This window comes from Orcinus orca, chromosome 9 (genome assembly GCF_937001465.1).
Source record: "Orcinus orca chromosome 9, mOrcOrc1.1, whole genome shotgun sequence".
Lineage (NCBI taxonomy): Eukaryota > Metazoa > Chordata > Mammalia > Artiodactyla > Delphinidae > Orcinus > Orcinus orca.
This window is the reverse complement of record NC_064567.1, coordinates 63,871,264-63,897,851: the sequence shown is the minus strand read 5'-3', so window position 1 is coordinate 63,897,851 and position 26,588 is coordinate 63,871,264. Positions and strand designations below refer to the sequence as shown.

General features: G+C 35.1%; 1 protein-coding gene across 7 annotated transcripts in view; it reads right to left on the bottom strand.

Moving 5' to 3' along the window:
• The window catches only part of PHF14 (PHD finger protein 14), a 200,089-nt gene extending 175,444 nt beyond the window's left edge, over nucleotides 1–24,645 (bottom strand). For 5 of the 7 annotated variants that reach the window (XM_033420421.2, XM_033420416.2, XM_033420417.2 and 2 more), the window contains exons 1-4: nucleotides 23,732–23,924; nucleotides 23,535–23,645; nucleotides 15,157–15,935; nucleotides 8,662–8,806 (exon numbers count right to left, since the gene is read on the bottom strand). In XM_033420421.2, the coding sequence (XP_033276312.1) occupies nucleotides 8,662–8,806; nucleotides 15,157–15,935; nucleotides 23,535–23,645; nucleotides 23,732–23,909 (1,213 nt within the window). In that variant the 5' untranslated portion in view covers nucleotides 23,910–23,924. Of the gene's footprint in view, nucleotides 1–8,661; nucleotides 8,807–15,156; nucleotides 15,936–23,534; nucleotides 23,646–23,731; nucleotides 23,925–24,146 lie in introns of those variants that run through there. The other 2 variants (XM_012531520.3, XM_004265545.3) reach the window with 1 other exon arrangement.
• Between the last annotated feature and the right edge of the window lie 1,943 nt (nucleotides 24,646–26,588).

The window sequence follows — 26,588 nt, the reverse complement described above, 5'->3', positions numbered from 1 at the left end:
AGGTGAACGCATAATTAAGAGATAGTCTCCAAAATATTTTTTTTAATTTATTAATATGCAGTGTTGCAGAGTTATCAAGTAGTTTGTACACTGTTGGTAAGAACACAAATAAATACAGTCTTTTTGAAGGGCAATCTGGCAAAGTTTGTTAAAAGTTTAAATGCACTTACCTTTTGATTCATTCTAGGAATCTACCCCACAGAAATTATTACATGTATATGACATACTTGTTAGCACTATATATAAGCAAAAAACTACAAACAAAAAAAGTAAATACATTATGGTTGAACCACACTATAGCTAAATACATACCATTAAAAAAATAATAATAAAATATCCATATGTACTCATGAAAAGAATCTCAAGATTAAAAGATGAGTGAGTGAAATAAAGAGATGAGTGAAATAAAGTGAGTTATACGGGAGGAAAATCCCATGGAATTTATCTTATTTATTTACTTATTGCAGGGCAGGGACTGTGCAAATATGCATATGCATATGTGCACACGTGCATGTAAGTAAGAGCCTGAAGAAAGGGGCTCTTCACTGGTCAAATCTGGACAATCTAAGCATCACAAAGAGTAATGAGGTTGTAGATGATAATGTGTGAGACCACAGTAATACTGAAAAGGATAAAAGGGGAGAAGTTCTCTACAAAATAAATGCTGCCTGATAAATGTAGAAGGAATGATAGAATTAGAAAATCCCCACCCTACTGAGACTGAACCAGGAAGAAATAGAAAATATAAACAGACCAATCACAAGCACTGAAATTGAACTGTGATTAAAAATCTTCCAACAAAAGTGCACAACCAGATGGCTTCACAGGTGAATTCTATCAAACATTTAGAGAAGAGCTAACACCTATCTTTCTCAAACTCTTCCAAAATATAGCGGAGGGAGGAACACTCCTAAACTCATTCTATGAGGCCACCATCACCCTGATACCAAAACCAGACAAAGATGTCACAAATAAAACTACAGGCCAGTATCACTGATGAATGTAGATGCAAAAATCCTCAACAAAATACTAGCAAACTGAAACCAACAGCACATTAAAAGGATCATACAGCATGGTCAAGTGGGGTTTATTCCAGGAATGCAAGGATTCCTCAATATACGCAAATCAATCAATGAGATACACCATATTAACAAATTGAAGGAGAAAAATCATATGATCATCTCAATAGATGCAGAAAAAGTTTAAGACAAAATTCAACACCCATTTATGATAAAAACCCTCCAGAAAGCAGGCACAGAGGGAACTTACCTCCACATAATGAAGGCCATATATGATAAACCCACAGCCAATATCATCCTCAATGGTGAAAAACTGAAACTATTTCCACCAACATCAGGAACAAGACAAGGCTGCCCACTCTCACCACTATTATTCAACATAGTTTTGGAAGTTTTAGCCACAGCAATCAGAGAAGAAAAAGAAATAAAAGGAATCCAAATTGTAAAAGAAGAAGTGAAGCTGTCACTGTTTGCAGATGACATGATACTACACATACAGAATCCTAAAGATACTACCAGAAAACTACTAGAGCTAATCAATGAATTTGGTAAAGTAGCAGGATACAAAATTAATGCACAGAAATCTCTTGCATTCCTATACACTAATGATGAAAAATCTGAAAGTGAAATTAAGAAAACACTCCCATTTACCATTGCAACAAAAAGAATAAAATACCTAGGAATAAACCTACCTAAGGAGACAAAAGACCTGTATGCAGAAAACTAGAAGACACTGATGAAAGAAATTAAAGATGATACAAACAGATGGAGAGATATACCATGTTCTTGGATTGGAAGAATCAACATTGTGAAAATGACTATACTACCCAAAGCAATCTACAGATTCAATGCAGTCCCTATCAAACTACCAATGGCATTTTTCACAGAACTAGAATAAAAAATTTCACAATTTGTATAGAAACACAAAAGACCCCAAACAGCCAAAGCAATCTTGAGAAAGAAAAACAGTGCTGGAGGAATCAGGCTCCCTGACTTCAGACTAGACTACAAAGCTACAGTAATCAAGACAGTATGGTACTGGCACAAAGACAGAAATCTAGATCAATGGAACAGGATAGAAAGCCCACGCACATATGGTCACCTTATTTTTGATAAAGGAGGCAATAATATACAATGGAGAAAAGACAACCTCTTCAATAAATGCTGCTGGGAAAACTGGATAGCTACATGTAAAAGAATGAAATATGAACACTCCCTAACACTATACACAAGATTAAAAGCTAAAAGGGAGTAAGACCATGGTCCACCTAGAAAAAAGATAAAAAACAAAAAAATCTACGTTATTTGGACCAGGTCACACATCATTACATATTTTTTCAACCCAGGTTCCAATTAATATGGGTGCATAACAGTGTCAGTAAGACTTGACCCAAAACATCTCCAGGATATATATATGCTGATCAGGCTGCACATTACTGTACTGAGGATTACTGTTACTTTTCCTCAAAAGAGAAATTCAACCATGTAACCAAAGATTATTAAGCAGGGTTTGATGTGTTTTTTTTTTCTTTTTCTATTTAGTAGACAAGACTGCTACAAAGCTAGTGGAAGATGAAAAAGTCTTCACAGATCTACTAATCAACACAATTTCTTAGTGATGCTATCCAAATGCTACTGAAAACCTTAAATGGAATAGTCGGGAGTATATCCATATTAAAACAACCCCTTCTCAAACGAATAGGGATATTTGGCAAGGAATCTTTTGCACTAGTAGATAAAAATGACCTACAGGAAATTCCATTAAAAAGGATCCCAAATACCATATTTGGTATGTTTACTAACAAACAGGGAATAACGATTTTATTAGAACACTATATTAATCATAACTTTAATTCATTAGGTTTATAAAAATATACATTGATGTTTAATAACACTTCTCCTTAAACCAAAACAGATCATTTAAAATCTCCAAAACTAGGAATCTTTCAAGATATTAGCTCTAATACTACTACTAAGAAAAGAAAGAAAAGCTACTAAGAAAGTGAGAAAGAGAATTATATAATCACAATCATACAACAGAAACCCCAAAATTAATGAGAGAAAGGGAAAATTACACTAAAGGAAGAAAGTAGTAACAATAAAATAAAAAACTCAAGATTTATTTTTTACTTTGATTTACAATTTGCATCTTTAACTTTGAATGTATCTGAAGTTCACAGAATTAACAATACTCCCAACAAAGCAATTATACTACAACATATTCAGTTTCTGAATAGAGAAACTACTCAGTTTCTCTATTTATTGTTTTCCCTATTTATTTTTTCCACATATTAGCTTGCTCCCAAAAAGCCTACAAAGCATCACACTCAGGAGTATTAATTTCCCTTTCCGTGTCTTCCCTTCTTCCTTCTCTCATAATAAAAATAGTTCCCCTATTCTAATGAGTTAGTCTTGGGAGAAAAATGAGCAATCATTAGCAAATGCTCAAGTGCCATCAGAGCCATTTAAATGAATAACACAAGAAAAAATGCTACATGACTTTATAGACACAACTTGCTTTTGACCTAAATGAAATTACCACTCAGTTTGATAATCTTCTTTGTCTGCCTTGACTCAGAAAGATTTTTTGGCTGTTTCTAAAAAATCAAAGCTTCCTTAGAAAGAAAGTAGATTTGCCATTATTGAGACTATTCATCTGAAGCACAAGTATCATTATGAACTTTTAATAGCTCTAGACACATCAGGAGAACTAATGGGGTGTCCTTCCAGAAATCTACATTCATTTAAACAAGAATCTATTGGGAAAGAACTCATAACAAAAATCGAAGAGGTACAAGACTAAATCAAAGACAAAGACAATGTTGGTGAGGATACAGAGAAAAGGGAACCCTCGTACACTGTTGGTGGGATTGTAAATTGGTGCAGCCACTATGGAAAACAGTATGGACGTTCCTTAAAAAACTAAAAATAGAACTACCATATGAACCAGCAATTCCACTGCTGGGTATATATGCAAAGAAAACAGAAACATTAATTCGAAAAGATACATGCACCCCAATGTTCACAGCACCATTATTTACAACAGCCAAGATATGGAAGCAACCTTAGTGTACATCAACAGATGAATGGATAAAGAAGATCTGGTATACACAATTGAATATTACTCAGCCATTAAAAAGAATGAAGTTCTGCCATTTGCAACAATGTGGATGGACCTAGAGAGTAAATATTATGCTTAGGCGAATAAGTCAGCCAGAAAAGGACAAATATCTATGTTATCACTTGTATGTGGAATCTAAAAAAATAAAACAGCAAACATATGGAACAAAACAGAAACAGACTCAATATATAGAAAACAAACTAGCAGTTACCAGTGGGGAGAGGGAAGGGAGGAGGGGCAAGATAAGGGTAGGAGATTAAGAGATACAAACTACTATGTATGAAATAAATAAGTAACAAGGATACATTGTACAGCACATGGAAATACAGCCATTATTTTGTAATAACTTTAAATGGAGTAAAATCTATAAAAATACTGAATCACTACTTCATACATCTTAAATTAATATAATATTATAAATCCACTATACTTCAATAAATAAATAAATAAGACAAGAGGTCAGAGGGGAGGGTTCATTCTGATTTGTACATGGTACTAGTCCCCAGGAGACTCAGGCCTGAGTCCAAAATGAAGGACCTATAGTACAATAAAGCAGTTGCTTTACTATCATAGCTGTGGGACATTGAGACCGCATGGCCGTAGGAGCCTGCCTACCAGCAGCAAGACACATCACCCTCAAAGTAGATGAGGAACTATACAGTCAAATACTTCTAGGGACCAGCCAACTATCAAAAATGAGCAAGGGATTTGAGAGAAGACAGTGGTAAACTGAAGATTGTAGGCTTCACCAGCAGGAGGCAGCCCTATTCAGCTCCAGAGGATTGTTGCCATAGGAGAGTGAAAACCTACTGCTGTCAGAACTTCAAGAGAACGAATTCCAGAATGTGCAAAATAAAATCTCCCAGTTTTTAAATGTTAGCAATCAATTCAATTTCTTAAAACCATTGTGCTAGCCTTAAAAATCACATCCATGGTCAAACCTATGACCTATGAAGTAGAGATAGTGCCCTCAGCATGATGAAATGTCAACAACACTAATAGTACTGGTCATGCCTGCATCACACATCAGCAATGACAGTCATGAATACAAGCAATGGTAACATACTTGTGACCATCAGTGGTGATCAATACAACAATGGCAGCACAGCTGCTGCTTTTGATGTTCAACTATTCTGCAACTCCTCCAAGAAATCTGAACCACTCCTGGAGGGAAAAAAAAAATGCATACATACAACCATGTTGACTGGTCTCAATTTATATTCATTACTAATCTAAAGTGGTTCCTTATTGCTATCTGGTAATGATATATACACATAATATATACATGTGAATACATGTATGTATGTATACACACACACACAATATTAAGTATTGTGTTATTCCCCCAAATAACTATTTTACACCTACCTCTCACTCCTCAAATCTCCAACACTCTTGCTAATGACTGCTTCCTATTTCACTGAAAAGATAAGAAGCATTCAAAAAATAACTTCCACATGCTCTGACCACCACATCTAACATCCTATCTACATCTGTATACATATATTTTCTTTTCCCTCCAGTTACTATGGCTACCTTTATCTATTAAATCTCTGCACTTGGTACTGGATCCCATCCTCTCTAGCCTTGTACTCAAAGCCCTTGCTCCACCAACTGCTCCCCTTTCTCTCCTTACATCATCAATTGTCAACTTTCTCTCTCCACTGGTCACTTCCATCAGCACACTAACATGCCATATAATCTGCATCTGTGGTAGGCAGCCTCTAAGATGGCCCACAGTATTAACATTCTTGGAATGTCCCCTCCTACATTTGACTAGCGTTGTTCTGTGTGAACAACAGAATATGGCAGAAATGATAGTACATAGTCTGTTAACTAATTTTGTATCTTTCCCCTTGCTTTTATGTATTTTACACTTATTTAATAAATCATGTGATATAAACATTTTGTCCGTAACCCTTTTTTTCCCATGACCTTTGGGATGGCTTACCTGCTAGTGTACTGGGTGTCTACGGTTGCATTAGAGTAATTTCCCACAAGACAGGTTTCCATCTTACTCTAAAAACAGTATTTGAGAGCTACCTTCTCTTTTGAAACATCTTCTTTACTTAACCTCCAGGTCACTACTTAAGGTTCTTCTATCTCACTGGCAATGTGTTCCCCATCTCCTCTGACGTGCTAGGACCACTTTACTACTCCCTAGATAGCACATCCAGGCTCACAGTTTTAAATAACATCTGCACACTGATGAGTCCCAAATTTATCTCGCCAGCCCCTATATGTTACCTAAACTCTAAAAATTTAAAACCAAACTTTTACTCTCCACCTCAAAACCTATTCCTCTCTTGGATCATTGCTATGGTCTCCTAAATGGTCTCCCCAATTCCCACTTTGGACCCACTTCAGTCTACTCTCAACCCAGCAGTCAGAGTGATCCTTCCAAAACATGTATCAAAGCATATTAATCCTCTGCTCAAAACTCATGTCGGTCTTCCCAGATCCATCACAGTAAAATCTGAAACCTATGACTTTCAAGGCCTCATCTGGCTTGCCCCCAGCTCTGCCTCTACCACTAATCAGCTCACTCACTCAGTTCTAGCCACACTAACCTTCATGTCATTATACAAACACCTCGAACACGTTTCCACTTCAACATCTTTACTCACTACTCCCTCATTCTGGAGTGCTCTTTCCCCAAATATTCACATGGTTTGCTCACTCACATCCTTCAGGTCACTGCCCAAATATCACCATAACAGAGAGGATTTCCTGTGTAAGCTTTTATAAATACAAACTTCCACCTACCCACTCAACCACCCCCATTCGTAGCACTCCCAATATTCCTCTTCCTGATTTATTTTTCTCCATAGTCCAGACCACCACCTGATGCATACTTATTGTTTTATGTTTTCATTCTTGTCTCTCTTACTATACTTTAAGCTCCATGAGGTCAGCAATGTCTATATTGTTTATTTTACATGCCTAAAACCAACAGAATGCCTAGCACACAGAAGGTACTAAACAAACATTACTGAAAAAAATAAATGAATGAATAACAGTAATAGGAGACATTCCCACAGTGAGTCTTAGCAGCAAGGGAGGGGAGCTTCACATGAAGGCAAGAGGACTGGTTAAAGAAGCACAGGCCCCACAGGTCTCAAGTCCAGCAGACACCCAGAACTATTTGGGAGAAGAACTATAATACCAGAAAGGCCAGTAAGAAAAGGCCATAGAAACACTGTTTTGCAGTAGTCATGGCCCTGATAAGAAAAAATTAACTGATAGGAAAAAAGAATAACTTTACCACAGAGAAACCTGGAAGACACCCTCTCAACCAAGTGATCAAAACAGCATCACCAGTAACTGGACAAACAAACATACATGCATTGACAGCACAACATAACTTCTATGGCACCCCTGCCAAAAGCACATAACCTGAACCTAATCATGAGAAAACGTAAGAAAACCCCAATATTGAGGACATTCTATAAAAGAACTGGCCTGTATTCTTCAAAAATGCCAATGGCATGAAACACAAAAGACTCAAAATATGTTCTAGATTAAAGGAAACTACACAGACATGACAACTGAATGCAATTCATAATCCTGGATTTTATTTTGCTAGAATCAACATTATTGGGATGATTGGCAAAATGTGAATATAATCGGTAGATTATAGTATTCTATCAATGCTGATTTCCTGACTTTGATAATTATGTGATTGTGTAAAAGAATGCCCTTGTTCTTTGTTCTTAAGAAATATACATTGAGGTATTAGGGGTAGAGCTGAACATTTTGTCTACAATTTACCCTCAGAGAGGTGAGGAAAAAATTATTATATGAGAGAAGATAAAACAAATATAGCAAAATGTCACCATCTTGGAAATCTGACTGACAAGTATATGGAAATTCTATTACTCTTATAACTTTTCTATAAGTCAGAAATTATGTCAAAATAAAAAATTTTAAATAAAGTACAACAAAAAAGTTACATAAAAAAAGGTTCAAAATTCATAATCAGGAAAAATATTTTCAACATATTATATGTAATATGTAATTACACATTACATATAAAAATATGTTCAACATTTCAACATATTCAAATTTTAAAAGATGAACTCTACAAATTCTCCTTTCAAGTTCAAAATTTAAAAGTGTAACTATTAAAGAAGAAACTATAATACCACTAGACTTCAACAATAACTTTTTAAATAATACATTCTACTAGACTAACATACTAGATGTTTTCCTATATCTAAATTTCAGTTAAAAACTAGAAATAATGCCATGATGGAAAATATCATAACAATGACCTTCAAAGAAATACTGATTTCCATACAGTAATAATCTATTTTAATTTTTTTAAACACATTTTAAGTGAACGTAATCTGAAAAATAACACCCATTATACTTTGAAAATTCAGTATGTCTTAGTTCAAATATCATAAAATATTACAGGAAAACCTTAGTATAGTACATATGTAAAGTAACTGATATTACTTATATAAATGCAGTATCAACCAGCCATTTCTAAAAGGAAACAAAACAAAGCAAAATTACCTTCATGGACTGTAATGCCACAATTGTCACACTGAATTATTTCATCAGCATCCTCACTATTATCTCCAAGACAAACACAGCAAATCAGAATATGGTCCATTTTTTGAGAACTCCAGTTTTGACTCTTCTCAAGAATCAGCGAGTCCTAATATTAAAATATTAGAAAATCACATATTTAAAAGGTGATTTTAATAAATAAAATGCGCACCTTAAATCATTTTACACATTTTCAAAATTATGCTGCATACTCCATTATTTTAGTAATTTCAAAGTATGCTACGTTTGAGAAGTGAACCTCTTTGTCAAAGGACCCTCTAAGCACCCTCTCTCTAATTTTTCACTTCTCTGCAAGTCCCATATTCTCTCTCCTCTAGGAAATATAAAACCAAGCTTATAACCAACAACCCTTCATCTGCTTTGCCATTCTGGATATAGTCTGACCCCTGAAACTACAAGAAAGGAAAAATTAACCCATAAGTAATTACTAACCCTATATATGGGTTTTAAAACTGTAAGACATGTTTCCTACACTTAGGAAGCTTATAATCTTATCTTGGGGAGACAAGACACACACATATTAAACAGTTAAAAAAAATCAAGATAACGTATAAGCAAATATGTATGTGATGGCATATTACAGACTACACTCCTTTAGTGCTGGGGAATCCAGAATTTCCAGGGTCATCAAACCACTGGATGATAGATCCATGAAAGCCTGCAAAGGAAATCTGTGTATACAGGTACAGAAAACCATCTAAAAAAGAATCCAGATTGACTGATTGCTAGAAGAGTCAGAGTACTCTATTAGGTTTATGTCAAGAAATATCTAGTGAAAACTGGTAATAAAGATACCTAGTTAATTGTAATATAAAAGGAGAAAGGAAGATGTATTAATGAATATAAAAAAATAAAGGGAAGAGTGTGCTCCATTTAATTTAAACCTTCGGCATTATGAATTTAAACTTTAAATGACAAATTAACATGATGACGATTCTTGTCATATTTAACACACTGGGCTCAGCATTACATATAATAAAAGATGGCACTTGAGTCTATATATTTTCATTTAAGAACCTAACCATATTCAGAAACAAAATAAATTAGTTCCATATCACACATTAACTATATTGTTTCATATTAACATTTTTATATTTCTATATTCTTTTAAACTGACCAATATCCAAACGTAACCTTTAGAGTCATTTCAATAGCAATTTGTAAATAACATTTGAAAGACACGTGACTGTCACAATAACATTCTTTCAATATATTTTCTGTGTAATAAATCTAAACTTGCAGCTAATGTAAAAAACAAATCAAAAAAGAATGCAAAAGTTAACAAGGAGGCATCATTTCTCTTGAGAATTCTAGTACTTTAAAATTTTGTATTTTGCTCCTTTTTGTTATAAAACCAAAGTATCAATAGTTTGGGGCTCTGGACGTGGCTAGCAAATAAAGATTAAAACTTCCTAAAAAGAAAACTCATGTTTTAAAGTACTTTAGTACAGTGAGCAAAACAAAAATCTGCCCAGATTTTCATCCCATTAGCAATGCTTCAAATGTAACAGCATTTGCCTTAAAATCAAATGTTCCTGGGTTTCATTCTCAGCTCTCACTTAATAGCTATTGAACCTCGAAGCTATAGTTTTCTCATCTGTAAAATGGGATGATAAAAATAATACCTACCTCATCAGGTTGTTGTGAGACTTAACAAGATAATGTATGGCAAGAATGTTCCTGAGACATACTAGGTACTCAATAAATGTTCATTCCCATTCTCCTTTCCTCTGTACTTCTTTGTAGGTGGTCCAAAAAGAGAAACATGAGCTGACCATTTATTACACTGGGGAATCTTCCTTGGAACCCCAAAAGAAAGGTTATAAGCCTCAATGAACACTGGTACTTTAAATATTTTCCCATGATAAGTCCAAAAAATTTTTTTCTTAAAGTACCACATCTAGGTTAAAAAAAAATCACAGACCAGAAAAAGATCTAGCAAACAACCAGAGTTTGATGACTGAGAGGCTACTCATGTTTATGGGCTCTGCCAGTATTTCCCTGGTGGAACTACAACTAATCAGCCCTTGAAAAAAAAGGTTTACCCATGTGGGAAACAAGTAAATGTCTATGGATCAGAAAAACTGGCATCAACAGATAGTTCTATTATTTTCCTATTTGGCCATTTTGCTCAGAAAAACAGTAAATGTCTAAATTATCTCTATTCCATTTTCTCTCTACACATATTATCATTTAGAGGCAGAGAAAACAAAATTAACTGGCAGTTTTGACCCTCTGATCCCCATCATTTGAGACTCTTACTAGACATTAAATACAAACAGATAGAAATGGGGATAACTTAGAGTCCTACAATATTACCCTAACCAAATGGCTGACAATGTTTCAATGGGAAAATCTAAACAATACATCCTCTTAAAAAGTTATCTAGGTTGTCTTCAATAGATCAAACATGGCTTGAAGCGCACTTCTGATCAGAATACAAAAGTCAATTTAGTATCAATTTTTAATAGCGTATTTCTAAAGACATATCATTTTTCAAGTTTCTGGAGAAAATATTTAAGCTAAAGTTTTTACCACAAAATACATCATTTGAAAATATGATTTTTACATAAAAATAGAATTTGGGAAAATGGGTTTTGAATGGCACATCTAGGATATAACTTTAATACTATGGAATAATTTAATGGACTCTAATGGTAATTATTAAGATTAAATGGAGCACTATAGTAATAAATCAATGACTCCTTATTGTAAATTATTTCATTTTTCTCCTTGGGATTTAAAATTTACACCAAAAATGATTCTGCCCAATGTTTTTTATCAGCTCTCAAATATGTTTAGTGTTCATTTATATATGTATTCCACAAAGATTATTATAAATAACATATACAACAGGGTAAATTCTAACTAAGCTATATGTGTGTTTAATAGGAGGAAATTCCAGCACCCTTCATATAAAAACAGAATTAAAAGAATCCTATTGCTCTGAAAATGAGAAAAAATTATTATACCAAGTTTGACCAATAGTTCTTCCTAGAAGTTTTTAAAGAAGGTTAAATTTTCAAGAATCTCAAGTAATTTTTGTACAATGTTACAAACTGATTTTTTTTAGGCTTTAGAGCAATTTGTTTTATTTTGAAATGTGTAAAAAGACAAATGATTAATAAGTCAGAAGCCCCCAAAAGAAATGGCTATTTAAAAATTTTGGCAAAATGTTTACATTTTAATTAGCAAAATTCAGATGACAATTGGTATTTCTTCACATGGCAAGACATCTAATCTATTTAACATTATGAAAAAAAACCCCAAAAAACTTCCACCTGAAAATGTATACTGAGATGATTTTCTATCATATACTAATTCTCATTCAAAGCTCTAGTTTCAAAGTCCTGAAAATGGGAACCATTATCTGAAAATACTACACAGCCCTCCCCAAAAAATTTATTTCAGAAAACTAAAGGCAAGATAACCTTGGTGAATCTCAAAAACTTCAAGATAAAAGTTTGAAAAACACATGTAACCATATTCCAACGGGATTGTTTCAGATAGCACTAAAATGCCGTAATGCCAGTGACAAAGGTATATGCCCATGTGAAGAAAATGCAGGCTATCAAATGCCCAAATCTAGAACAGTAGTTCCCAAAGCATGGTCTGGGGAACTCTCTTCGAGGGGATCCAAAAGGTAAATACTAAGGCTATTTGCCTTTTCACTCTCTCTCATGGTGTATGGTGAAGATTTCCAGAAGTTACATGACACGTGACGGTGTCATCAATCTAATAACTTTTGTGTTTCTATACATCTCATTTTTTTAAATTTCTGAGTTTTAACTGGAAATGGCAAATATCAAAAGATATAACCTATATGAATAATAATCGGGGTCCTCAATTTTTAAGACTATAAAGGTGTCCTGAACCAAATAGTTTGAGAACCACTGCTCTAGAGCATTTCAAGGCCTACAGCATAGGCATGGTAAGACCATTAAGAGCCAATTATAAAAGGCCTCCACTCAAAAAAAAAATGTCAAATTCCCCTAAGAAATTTCAAAATTATGAAAGTTCCTGGGCATCATTTACATGATACCCAACACCATATCCCTACAAAAGCACCTGACATAGCACCCAAGAAAAAATCTCCTGCTTATAGACTAAATACAATTCTATTATGTATTCTAAAACCACATTTTCAGCTATCTCTATTACAAAGTAGTATCTGAAAACAAAGTAAAAGCATAGAAAAATAAAACTTCAAATATAATCAAATATATACATATTAACTAATGAACACTTGGCAAGGTATCACTACCTAAAATAACCAGGAAGATTAAAATACAAACATTGGCCAGAAGACAACAAGGATTACCTTTAGTCATCTTTTTTACAAAATCAAGATTATAAGAACAGGAAATTTAGAAATATAAAATAATTTCGATTAGTTCTTTCTTAAAATTTAATATCTAATTTAAATGACATTTATATAGGACTAGAATCATCAAAAATTATTGAAGAGTTTGAATAACAGTCTTGGAAAAAACCAGTTATTAAGCTTTCAGGTAGAATATTATTGAGGGAAAATTAACCTTATATAAATTCTTCTACATTTCTGCATAGGGTAGAGCAAAAGGAAAATTAACATAAATTAACACAAAAGGAATTAATTTAGTTACTATAAGAAGGATCTTCTTGACAACTGTATCAAGGCACTTATCCAAGAAATGCCCTGGAATCTCATTCCTTTCGGACTATTAACCTAAATAAATAAAGTCCCATTATTTACTAAAATCTCTTCTGTTTAGTAGGAAAAAAACTAAACAGCACATGTGGCCTTTAAATGCGTCATAAAGAAGAGTCTACAATCTCTTAAGCAATTTGTTATGTATTACAGATTATTAACAAATGGATAATTTGTATACATTTTACATGGCAAATTTCTAGACATATGCAGGTGTTCCCCCACACCTTAGCATAAATCTAATCCATACTGCCTCTATCCTAGCCAGCCTCCTTTTATGAATGTCAGGCTAATAAAAATGAAGAACGTGATACTGCAGAAGGTAAACTTAGTCAGTAGATACAGGTTAGTATTAAGTGCTATAAAATAAACTGGATACATGTTTAAATCAAGTATGAACAATTAGATTTTCCATACTTCTGTTTCCTTAAATTGGAAATATGGAACTGTCTGTGCTACATCATTATGAATACTATATTCCAAATGACGATTTTCCTTTACCTAAAGATAGGAATTAGGTAAGCACTGGAATCAGGCAATGTTCTTCTTAAGAAAATGGGCAACCTGGAAGTTAACCAATGTTTATAATGTAAAATATAAACTGCTTCTTCTCTACTGACATACAACACCTCTTAATCTGCTATATATTATTTTGGTAAAACACCAAATTTTTTAATGAAACTTAAAATAGAAAATCACTGCTATGTAAAATTTGTAAACAGAAGAAATGTAAAAGAATAAAGCATAGAAGGAAAATCTTTCTACCAATTTAACCTATTTCAATAATATGAAAAAACAAAAAAATAAGTGCTTGTTAAAGAAGTGAATTTTTAAGACTATAAACACATTAATGGCATGACAGACTTATTATAGTTCTACATGTGATGTAACAGGTACATCTACATGTAAGACGACAACTCAATCTTTCTTTTGAAGAAAAACATATACATAAACACACAGACAAAGAGACACAAATGTGTTTGACTGAAGAGTCTTGAATGTTGCATCTTGGGCCCAATGGATAAACCTAACTTTCAGTAGTAGAACTTCAAGTGGAAGAACTGAGTCATTACTGTAGTTTTATGATAGTAATGTTTGTTTTAGGATAAGAAATGTTTGTTTGTTTTCATTTCTTTGTAGAGAGAACTTATTCACTAAAAATATGTAAATATATAGTTTGTATTTACTCCCATACATCTAAAGCAAAGATCTGGTGACTATTCAGATGGGTGCTACAACTGAAAAAGGAATTAACCTTTAAAATGAATCTCTAAAAGCCTGAGACAATCATTAAGTTGTTTGTTGCCCTGCTCAAAAGTATTCTAAAAGTCTAAATTTTTATGCGGATATGGATGTAACTAAGTTGAAAGAAAGGTGACCTTTGTTTTCATAATCCACTCAGCACCATTCAGCAGTCCTATGAACAATGGAGTGAGAGTATAGAAAAAGGAAAGGAAAACTCTACTATTTCCCAAGGGTATGGATATAGAAATATTTCTCTAAGAATAGAGACTGAGCTCCTTGAGGACGGTGATTGTGAGCTCCTTGAGGACGGTGACAAACAGCAGATACTCAATAAAGGCGGGCTGACCAAATGAATAAATGTTACATTTAGGGTGCTCACTCACTACCACAGCTGTCTATAACAGGATTTCAAGGAAGCCACTTAATATAACGGGTAGAATGGTTTAGAGAAGAATTCCCTTTTCCCCAGACAGACAGATATCATAAAAATTGGGTTGATCTACCTCATTACTCTTGCTCTGAGATAGTGTCAGGCTATCATTGGTCAGTTCCTCATCATCAGCACTGTTTCTGCTAAGAACTTTACTCTTCTTCTTCTTGCAACCCCCTTCACTGGCAGGGCTGCTATGATCTTCATCATTGCCTTCATCATTCTCATCCTCATCACTCCCACTTCCCTCATCTTCATCATCCTCATTGTCTCCATCACTTCCTTCCTTCTGAGATGCAGATCTTCCCTTTCTTTTTACTACAGTGGGTCGCCAATCATTGTCATCTTCACTATCATAGTCATCCATGTCATTCAGCTCTTCCATGGATACAAAATCCAAAAGTGGTCGGTTGCGACGAAGGTTCCACTTTTTTGGCTCACTGACTTGCTCCTCTGTAGTTGTTGTCATGGGGACTGAAGGAGATGTGTTAGCAGCAGGAGGACTTGTGGCTGGTGTGGTGGAAGCAGCAGAAGCAGCCACGTTATCAGATGTTGTTGCTTTTTCTTTATCCTTCTCTCTCTCCTTCTCTTTATCTTTTTCTTTCTCCTTCTCTTTTTCCTTTTTCTTTCTAGGTCTCTCTCCATTCTCTTCTTCCTCCTTCTTTTCCACTTTAATTAACTGTTTTTCTGATGACAGTATTTCTTCCTCTGCAGAAATTTTAAGTTGTTCTTCTTTTACTTTAATATCTTCATTCAGTTCTTCCTCTAAAATATTTTCTTCAGAATCACTACAGGAACCTTCTCCACTGTCCTTTGAAGGATCTTCACTTCCATTACCACTCCCTTCAGAATCTGTTGAAAATATGAGAAAAAAAAAAACCACACATATGTATATACATACACACACACACACACAACGCTGACACAAATGAAACCACCAAAATTTGTGAATAACTTGCAAAACAATATAAACAAATTTAAGTCAAAGAATGGTAGACGTTCCCAACCTGATTAAATAATAAATCAATGAAGCTGGAATAATGGTTCTAGTTCAATATAGCACTAATGAAGACGAATATATGTAACTCTAAATTAAAATATGCTTTAAAATGAGGACCACTATTTTGTGTCATACATCTCACACTATACTTGGTACCCTAGAGGCAATATTTTTCGAAAAGTAAATGTGCTTCTTTTTAAATTGAGCACTTGATTTTAACTTTATGATAATGTAATACATACCAAATTGTTCTTCTCTTACATCTTTCTTTCATAAATTATATGGACTTACATGCACTGAGTCACATTCAGAACAAGAAAAATATGACCCAAAAACTTTGTTCCATTTATCTCACTCTTTACCCAGCAAAAATGAACATAGACATTTATGACAGTCAATTTGTACCACATCCCTAATATACCAATCAATTTTAGGATCACCAAATACACAAGTGAAAAACAGACAATAGCAATGGCACAGAAAATGGAAGTTGCAAGATAAGTTATCAATTTTTCTGATTATCAGGATACTGTTCATATCAATAAAAGAGTTACCTAAACTTCCAAAAATTCTAGGCAGTAACTACTACAGACCCTAGAACGAAAGAGATTAATGCATTTTTTTAAAACCTAATCCATCTCGGAAATGAGCAAGCACAGTAGTCACTAAAAAGATAGGTTGAGGACTTTAAAGAGTTCATGCAGGACCATAAGCTTTCTAGCAAGTGCCTTCCATTCCTGTCTAGGGCACCTCAGGCCCTCTTAGACCAACACTACTCAGTAACATTCTAATCCTCTTTACACATAATCAAATAAATAAAAATCTAAAATATTTGTGGAGAGGGTTATTGGTGGAAGGGGAGCAGGAGAAGTGGGAAACAAACCAGTCACAGTCAAGTTGTAGCCAACATCAATAGTAAAATCTGTAGGGTGATGAATATTTTGCACCTATAACCAAGATAAGGGTAATAATAAAATGGTGAAAAAAATTCATGTTTCCATACCATTTTAATTTCTGTTAACTCAACCAGTGTTAGCCTCTATAATTACCTGGGTGTTCAAAGTAAAAAAAAGTTGGCTGTAATTAGTATCTGGTTTCTAAAATATCTCAGAAATCCTTTAAAAATGGCTGATGAAAAAAATCCTGCAAGTTAAATCACATAAAAAATAAAGACTAACATTTAGTGGATGTTGATCGAACCTATAAAATCACTGTCAATCTCAAGATTATCATACAGGTGCCTACATCTTATTCAGGACTGTTGTGACAAAACACTCTCATCCTGAACAATCTTGTAAAGGACACAAGAGCAATATCATGTAGGCCAACAATCCCTTATCTGAATTTTGGAGCCACACATGTTACAGAATTTAGATTTTTTCAGATTTTAGAAAGGTAGCATTGTGTATGCACAATATATTACACTAACACCTCCAGTGAGGTCTATGGTACTGTACTGTAATCAAATACGTTACATCTGCAGTGAAAAGTATGAATATTTACACGTATGATAAGTAAATGCTACAAATAAACTCCTATCAGTTCCAGTCAGGTTTTACCATCAAATAAATTTATGCCAAACTTAGGAAACATCTTTGGATTTGTGAGCTTCTTAAATTTCCAAAAGAGCGTGGACCCAATGTCACTTACAAATAGGGGACTTATTTTCAGTCCAACAGCTCTACAAATCATTAGGAAAAGAAGTGATTTTTTTATACCACTCACAACAATTAAATCCAACCTACCAAGAAAAATACCCCTGGTAAAAAATAATAGTTCCTAGATATTTTTAGATATGGATATAATAATAAGCAGAGTTGACCAAACGCTTCTAAGGCAAAGATAGATCCTTGTGCACACTGACTAAAGCAAGCAATGCTATAAATAACAGCCCTGGGAAATGGAGAAAAGGAACTTTTCCTCTGGATTAACCTTGTAGAATTTTTTAAGTAACTAAAAAGTACTAATAATTTTCACCAATAAAAACATAACAGTAGATATAAAAGAACGATCAAGTGGGGCACAAACGTGGGCTCCTGATCAAAACTGAGACCAATCCAACTTTGCTATTAGTTGTAAATTTTACAGAATGTCAAGAATTTCTGCAATTTTGCTTTGGTTGTTGTTGCCAATGCCAATCGATTATTTTTAAAAGTACAGGGAAATTGATACTCTTTGATTCTGATTTTGTTTTGTTATCATGCCTAAATAGAAAGCAGAATTTTAAAAAGATTTAAATGCTTTATATTTGTTAACATTATTAGAAGAATGTGAGATTTTTCCACGAATTAAATCCTAGTAGCTTACCCAACCCTTCATTCTCCAAATATATCACATTCTCCATACTCCAACTGCTGGGATCAGGAATATATCAAATTTTATCTTTCTTTGATTTCTGAAAAATAACTTCTTCAACTGATTAGTCATAAGTTCTTTTTGGTACATACACACTTGAGGGATGGAGATAAACAATATTTAGTTATGGCACTACTTAGTAATAATGACAATGAGAAAATCACTGTCCTTGGCTGTCTATAATTCTATTTTTGTAGGCTGTAATGAAAAATTTCCCATTCCTACCAACTCAAACAACGTTTCAAATCCATCACTCTTACAACCTTAAATAAAAGAAAAAAGTAATAACAGACTAGAGAAATAAACCAGATATTTCAAATACAGCTATTTCAGGCATAAGAACAGAGTTAATTCTAAGTCTACAATAAAAATGTTTACATTAGAAGAAAAATCTTTAAAATGGAAATCCCTACCTCCTATTCAGTTAAATAAAAGGTAACCTTTCTCAAACACAATATATCAGGGCTTCCCTGGTGGCGCAGTGGTTGAGAGTCCGCCTGCAGAGGCCACAACAGTGAGAGGCCCGCGTACCGCAAAAGGAAAAAAAAAAAAAAAAACACAATATATCAAAACCTCTCTAAGCAATAGCTATTTCAGCTGACAGTTAAATGTTTTACAATTACAGAGATTAGAAACCAACCTTCAAGAATCCCTTCACAATATTCAATGCTTAAGTTTCCCCCATGATAAATATTAAATAATAAAATCAATATGATTTAATTCAGAGTTTTATGTTAACTTTGCAATATAAAAAATCATCTTTGTTCATCAACCTTAATTATTTAACTATTCTGTTTATTGATCTGGTGCAACAGTATTTAGGATTATAAATATATATAACAGATAACAGACAGATCACCAGTCTACTATTCAGTTATCATCTTGGAAACATTTTTAACTCATCTAGTATATCTCTTTCTAAAAAGCCAATCAGTGAACACAACTCATCTTCTACTTCTGACTCCAGTTCCAGCTGTGTCATTTTACATCTTCTTAGAGATCTAGACCAGTGGTTCTCAAGTGGGTACAATTTTTCCCACAGAAACCATCTGGCAATGTCTAGAGACAGTGGTTGCCACAAAAGGGCAGGGTTAGGGTAGGGGTTAGGTACAGTAAGTGCTACTAGCATTGAGTAGGTAGAAGACGGGGATGCTGCCAAACATCCTCCAATACAAAAGACAAGCCTTCACAACAAAGATTTAACCAACTCAAAATGCCAATATTGCTGAGATTGAGAAACACTGGTCTAGCATGTAAGACTTCAATTTGACCTCATTCTACTTCCCCAGGCTCATCTCTTTTACTGCGCTTTTACTCGAAACCTGATCTCCATGTATAAACGATATTTTCCATCCTCCACATTTTTAACACCTAATGTTTCCCCTACCTAGGTTGCTTCTCTTTCAGTTCCTAGTTCAAGTCTCATCTCCTCAAAGAATCATTGTAAACCCAGTCTCAAGTAGTCCCATCTCCTTTGAAAGACTTGAACTACACAAGTGATTGATCATGCCTTATAACATCTGCTATTTTATTTAATTATTCTAACATTATCATTATTTCTTTGTGAATTCACCATAACGTCCAGCAAAGTGCTTTTAAACAAAGCTACAGTTGGTCAATGAACATATCTTGATCCATTTAGCCAAATGAAGTTAAGCACAAAATACTACCAAGGCAAACTCTCAGCCTGACTCTTCCAGTTAAAATTGCTTTCTGGCAATCTGGACCAACTAAACTATGGCTCAAGATCTAAAATTAGCCATCTTACTTTGGCTAGCGGGTTGGGAAGACACAGCACTGCTATTTTGTCTTGTTTAATAAAAGTAATATATGCACTTATTTTCATAATCATTCATTATGTAGATTACTAAATGTAATCAATCCTATATTAAATATCTCCTATCCTATACCCAATATTAAGTCCAAGTCTCAAATATAACCACTTTAACTAGGCCAAACCATGAAACTGCCAATAATCAACTGTGTTAGACCTATAAAGCTGATAATTTCATATGGTACCAGCTCACTTTTCTACATACAGTTCTTCTGGTGGTTACCACCATAACTCTAATACACTTACACACTGTTTTAGGACTAATTTGAAAATGTATTTATTGACTGTCCTCAATCAAAAATGAGAAATTTAGCCCTACTTTCACATTAAAGATAAAATAAAAGATGATCTATTTTTAGTTCACAATTTTCTAAAGGTAGAACCTGATAATTATTAACTCTTTATAATCACCTGCCAATCTTATTGGCAGGTCATTTTTGAATAATATTTATCTTTCTCTATGTTATCATCTGAGAAGCACAAAGATAATGTCTATCAGCAAGGGTGATAACTTTTCAGAAATGTCTATATTTATTCTTGTTTATTTATTTACTTTTTGACTGCACTCTGCGGCATGTAGGATCTTAGTTCCCCAACCAGGGATGGAACCCACACCCCCTGCACCGGAAGCTCAGAGTCTTAACCACTGGACCACCAGGGAAGTCCCTCTATATTTATTCTTAAAGCCAAACAGAAATATGAAGTTTTGTCGTCAGAATTTCAGAATTCAAAATGAAAATCAGAATAAACTGATGCACAGAATCAGTTAAAACTTGAGGGCCACTAATCTAACCATTTTAACATTAAGTTTGAAGGAAGTCAGTAGTTCATTGAGTTAGTCATGTCTACAGATTGTTCTGAAAGAAGCTATGATCAGAAAGATTATTATTAGCTATCATTAAAGATGATTATTTAGCTATTATTTCTCCACCTCCAGTTTAATCACCTATTACTAAATAGGGTTGGGATCCCACAACTTCAGCATGTTTGGAAAACAGTGATAAGTCTAATGTCTTATTTCCTGTAAGAGTCCAACTGTCTTACACAGAGACGAGAAAGGATTCAAACAGGAAACACTGTTACCAGTCTAGAGTAAGCCAACATCTCAGCTATGGGAGACAACAATGCACCTTAACCAAGAGTGTAAAATACAACTCAATTTCTACTAATACCTATTTCAAACAAAATCATTCTCTTCTAAACTCTCAGTTATGATAACATATCAAGAACTACACAAATAAATTTGTGACCTTTGGGGCCCAGGAAGTAAATTACAAGTATAGCAGACTAGGTAACAGAAAGTATACATTTTTGAGTGCTTTTAGGAGATTCAAAAAAAAATTATCAACCTAACAAAACTCATTCTACCACTGTCACAAGTAACAGATAATTCCCATCAACCATGATTAAGCTTTAACAAGGTCAGGAGTTTCTAATTTGCTTGACACCAAAAATTATTTTGAGAAAGTAATTTGTATCATTAGATTGTTTTAACCCTTGTAAAGGGAAGTGATGCATGTCAATAAACAAACAGAAAAATTACATACAAAGTCAGGATTTATTTTCATAAAAATAATTATGGAATACTTAAAGAAATTAAGCTTTGGAGTTTTTCCCTAATGGTATTCAAATTAAGTCATAACTTCTGAGACCTAACTATTTTTGTCAGTTTACAATCTCAACCATGGCAAACCAAAGCTACATTCTAGCCAAGAATATTCTTTTCTGCCAAGGTTTTCACCAAGAGCACTAAAATAGGTTTGAATTTTACTTCCTTTACCTTCCCTTTCTTTCTCTTCTTTGGAAGTACCAAACAACAGTAAACGAAATGGGAGATGAAAGAGCTGAGAAGTAAAGGTTTAAAAAAATTGATCAAGATAAACTTAACTTTTGATTGCTGGAAGTAACCTCAATTAGTCACCTTGATACAGTAAGTAAGTAGTTTCAATTTAAGATTACACCTATCTACTTTTAGGATCTAAGCAATAAAAAGATTCTAAATGTTGGGAGTCAAAAGAATTGGATTAGATCCATTTAGGCCTAAGTGGCCTCATGCAAATTCCTTAAACTCAGTGCCCCTGTTATCTGTCAAATAATATCTCCTCCACAGAGTTACTGTAAAAATTAAATGAGATTGTGGAAACAAAAAGTTCTTGGTAAATCACAATGCAAATTCTGCTTGCTGATGCCATTAAAAGTAAAATAGTAACAAAACACAACCAAATTTCATCCCTTCCTACCATACCGAACAGAAAAAAGAAAGAAAGAAAGAAAAAAAAGAAAAAGAAAAACCAGAGGAAAGGAGAGAGATATGACTAAGCATCAAAAATTCTCTGGAAGAATATTTTAAAACTGTTAAAAAGATACGACTGAAAGGGCTCTAATTTCTCACTTTATTTAAATTTCTGTCAAAAGGGACAGAATTAAGTAATTTTTATTGTTCATGTATTTGTATTTTTCACATAAAATATTTAAACATAATTTGTATTTCTCAGATTCCTGCAATGAAAACTTTATATGTATATATGTGTCCGTGTGTGTGTTACAATGAACAGAAGATAAAAGGAAAACCACACTTTTCTGTTTTTCAATTTTGTACCATGTGAATATACGATTCTTTAAAGAAGTTTATTGTTCTTAAAATCACAAAATATAACAAGCAAGCACGCATACTTCGTACCTCATATTTTTAAAAGGCCCAATCCACAAGATCCAGCACCTACCAAAGTACAACTTTTTTTGGTCAATTCTATTCTGGTAAAGGAGCTAACAGACAAGAAGCAAAACTCCCCTCAAGAGGATGCCAAGTGATCTGAAAAGAGAAGAACTCTGTTCCTGGGCTATTCATGGCTCATGTTATTCTCAGGATGTCACTCTACTTCAGGATATCTCTAGATTTTTTTTCTCCTCTGTCCATAAAATAAGCATGAATATATTTTAAAGTAAAGAACAGAGAAAACACTTTTGCATCTTTGTATCTTTCTGTTTGTTTTTTAATAAGATATAGTTGATTTACAGTATTTACTGCATCTTTGGAATAAGGCCTTCTCTGATAATTAAGTAAATATCAAAAAAACAGAAGCAGTGACAGTATCTAGTGATACTATCTTAGGGGAAGGTGGGAAATAAACAGACAAAATAAAGTTTATGTGCTTTAACTTTATATTGGCATTTTAATTAAACGGATTCTTTTTAAGAAAAGTCTGAAAATCAGCTCAACTGCAGAAAGCTGGGAAAAGGGAAGCGAGAAGGAAACATTTACCTGAAGCATCTCCAACTTTAAAATCACTGTCATCTGAACTATCATAATCGAGAGCTTCTAGCAGAGAAGCTGCCAAAGGCTTCACCTGCCTCCTCTTGGAGCTGCGATCCACTGTTAAGAGAAAAACATTACACCGTCATTCACAATCACGGCAAGCACGGGGGAGAGCTGTGGTACTGAGGGAAGGTACAGATGACCTCGTGCAGGTGGTGCAAATCTCTGTCTTAATTCAGTTCTCAGCAAAAGGTGTGGGGGAAGGTTGGGGTGGGAACACTGGCTGGGGAGGGCCGGGCAGCTCCACGGGCAGCTCCAGCCCCGAGGTGCAGCAAAGACGAACCCAAGCCGACCAAAATCGAAACTGGCCCTCTTAAACATCTTGCTTCTGAAACTCGCTTGTAATCCGTCACTTAGACATCGTAACAGTCAATAGAAATTGCAAAGCCCAGGGAATATGAGAAGCTATGTTCATTCCCACGGACCGTGGAGGGGGAGGTCCACGAAGGGTCCAGCTTCCCGCAGGACACTCCCACCCCCGCCCTGCTCCAGCCGGCCCTGACTCCTAGAAGGACTGAAATGGACCTCTCGCCCCGCGGACGCCTCCGACACACTTACTAAGGAATCCGAGGTGGTCGTTTGGAGTAGACCTAGGGAGAGGCTGCGAGAGCCCAGGCAGCGCCGAGGTCGAGGACTGAGACCAAGGAAACGAGTCCAAAAGATGTTATTAAAAATAGGCGGCGCCGCGGACCAGACCGGGGCGCCCCAAGTGCAGCCCCGCGGTTCCCCTCCCGCCCCCCGGCCCCTGGTCCTCGCAGAACGGACCCCGGCCGCTAGCGCGGCTTCCTTTGGCGCTTCCCCGGCCAAAGGCGCCCTCCGGCCCAGGCAGCGCGGCTAACCCGGCAGCCCTGGGGAGTTAACTTCCCCTGTTTAAACTCTTAGAAAAAAAATAAACGAAAGAAAAACTTTATTAGCCTGCAACAAAAGCAACAAAAGACTCAGAATTTACACAATCCGAGGCCGGTTGCCTAAAACAATAGGGAAAACAACGACCCGGATACAGCTCTGAAGAGAAGGAAGTGAAAACACCAGACAGAGAGCGGCCCTAAGAGCAGCAGGGGCCGAGGGCGCGTGCGCCGGCCTCGCCTCCGCTCTCCCTCAGGGAGGAGGAGCCGAACGGAGCCGGAAGGAACCGAACGGAAGGCGAGAGGGAGCCAAGAGGAGCGGAGCAGTGGGGGGGGGGGGAGTAGAGAGTTCTAGACTCTCGGCCAATTAGTCCCTGAGGCCCGGCCCTCAGTCCAAATCCGTGGAAGGCCAATTTTTGTGTCTGACGAGATGGAGCAGGATGTGTGGCCCATGAATGTGGAATAGTGCCTTGCATACATTTAGATAATTTATTTTATAAGGAGAATTTTTAAATCCGTAAAAATATGAGGAGAGTATGTACAATCGGATGTCAGGCCTTCAACAGTTTCAAACGCCACGTTTATTCACATACAGGTTAATTATTTTTAAAAACAATGTTAAAATGTTAGAATCTGAGCAGTATTAATACTTTCTAAATGTTTATATATCAAGGATAGAGGACGATTTGAATGAAGCCGATTCAATTGATTCATTTATTCCCCAGATATACACTGAGTGGTAATGTTTGTAACATGGGGAAATACCGTGTCACAAAGGGCTGTAAATGATATACACAGGAATCAAATCATACATTGCAGTAGTGGCGCTTATTCTTTAAAGAAAACGTGTTGAATTCTTTTGTAAACTGGAATTAAATTTTATAACATTAAATCTGAAAAATTAGTAAATACCTATATAGTACAAGTCATGGGATGATTACATACAGGCTGAACCTTCAGCAAGAAAGTTGTTATCTTTTCCCTGCCAGAGCTTAAGGTACAGTTGAGGATACACAGAAGTCAGTGAGCAATTGCTATCTATTGTGAAAAGGACTGCCAGAGAAAAAGTACACATGCTAAGTCTTCCTGGAGAAAGTTATATTTAGATCCAGACATAGTGTCTGAACCAGCTGGAGAAGGGAGAAAAAGAGACAGAGTTTCCAGACCAAAGAAAGGACATGTGCAAATGACCAGGACGAAGAGAGTATGACTAGTCAGATTCCCTGAAAGCTGGACTACCTCTAATGCCTCAGGATATTCCACCACAATAGTAGTTACTGCAACCTCGTATTTCTGTGTTCCTAATCACTGCTAAAAATGCAGTCTCTCTGACCCTCCAATCTCTCTGAAACTTTAGTTCCCTGACCCAAACTGCCACTGCTATGTACCCGCTCAAATCTTTCTATCGTGCTGAGGAAACTTCCATTCCAAAATTTTAAAACCTTAGTAAATCCTTTTCCCTTTCAATGATCGTTCTTGTACCTCCTTGTATAAAGTGGAAAGTTACCCTGCAGCCCCCTCAGATGGAAGCCACTCATTTTCTCAACATCCAAATGTGGCATCTGGTCCTTAATGTTCCCCACTGCCTTTCAGATCTGTTATTTCTCCAGTCAAAAGCCTAGCGACTTAAATATTTAAACAACTCCACTCCAGGAACTTCATTTCCATTCTACATGCTTCAAACATTAACCATACTATGGATTGTTTAATCCCTGAAATTATAAAACCAAACATTCCTCTCTCTGGCAACCTCCTACATTCATTGGGAGGAATTATTCTGAATTATTTTAAAAGGGAAAAGAGATTTCTAAAGCTGGCATTCAAGTTTCTATAAGAGAAAATCTTAGAAGTAGATTTTCTCAATGAAAATACATAAACCATTTAATTTTATAAATACTGCTTAACTGTTCTCTAAAAACAGGCTGTATTAACATATATTACCACCAAGAGTTCATGAGAATTCTCTCCAATTTTCCAAACTCCTCATCATTGAATGTTAGCAATCATTCTTTTAACTTTTGAAGAAATTTTAGATTTATTGAAGTACACAAAGATAATACTGAGTTCCTGTATATTCTTTGCCCAGCTTCCACTAATGTCAACATCTTGCATAACCCTGGAACATTTACAAAACTATTAGTTTTTATTTATTAAT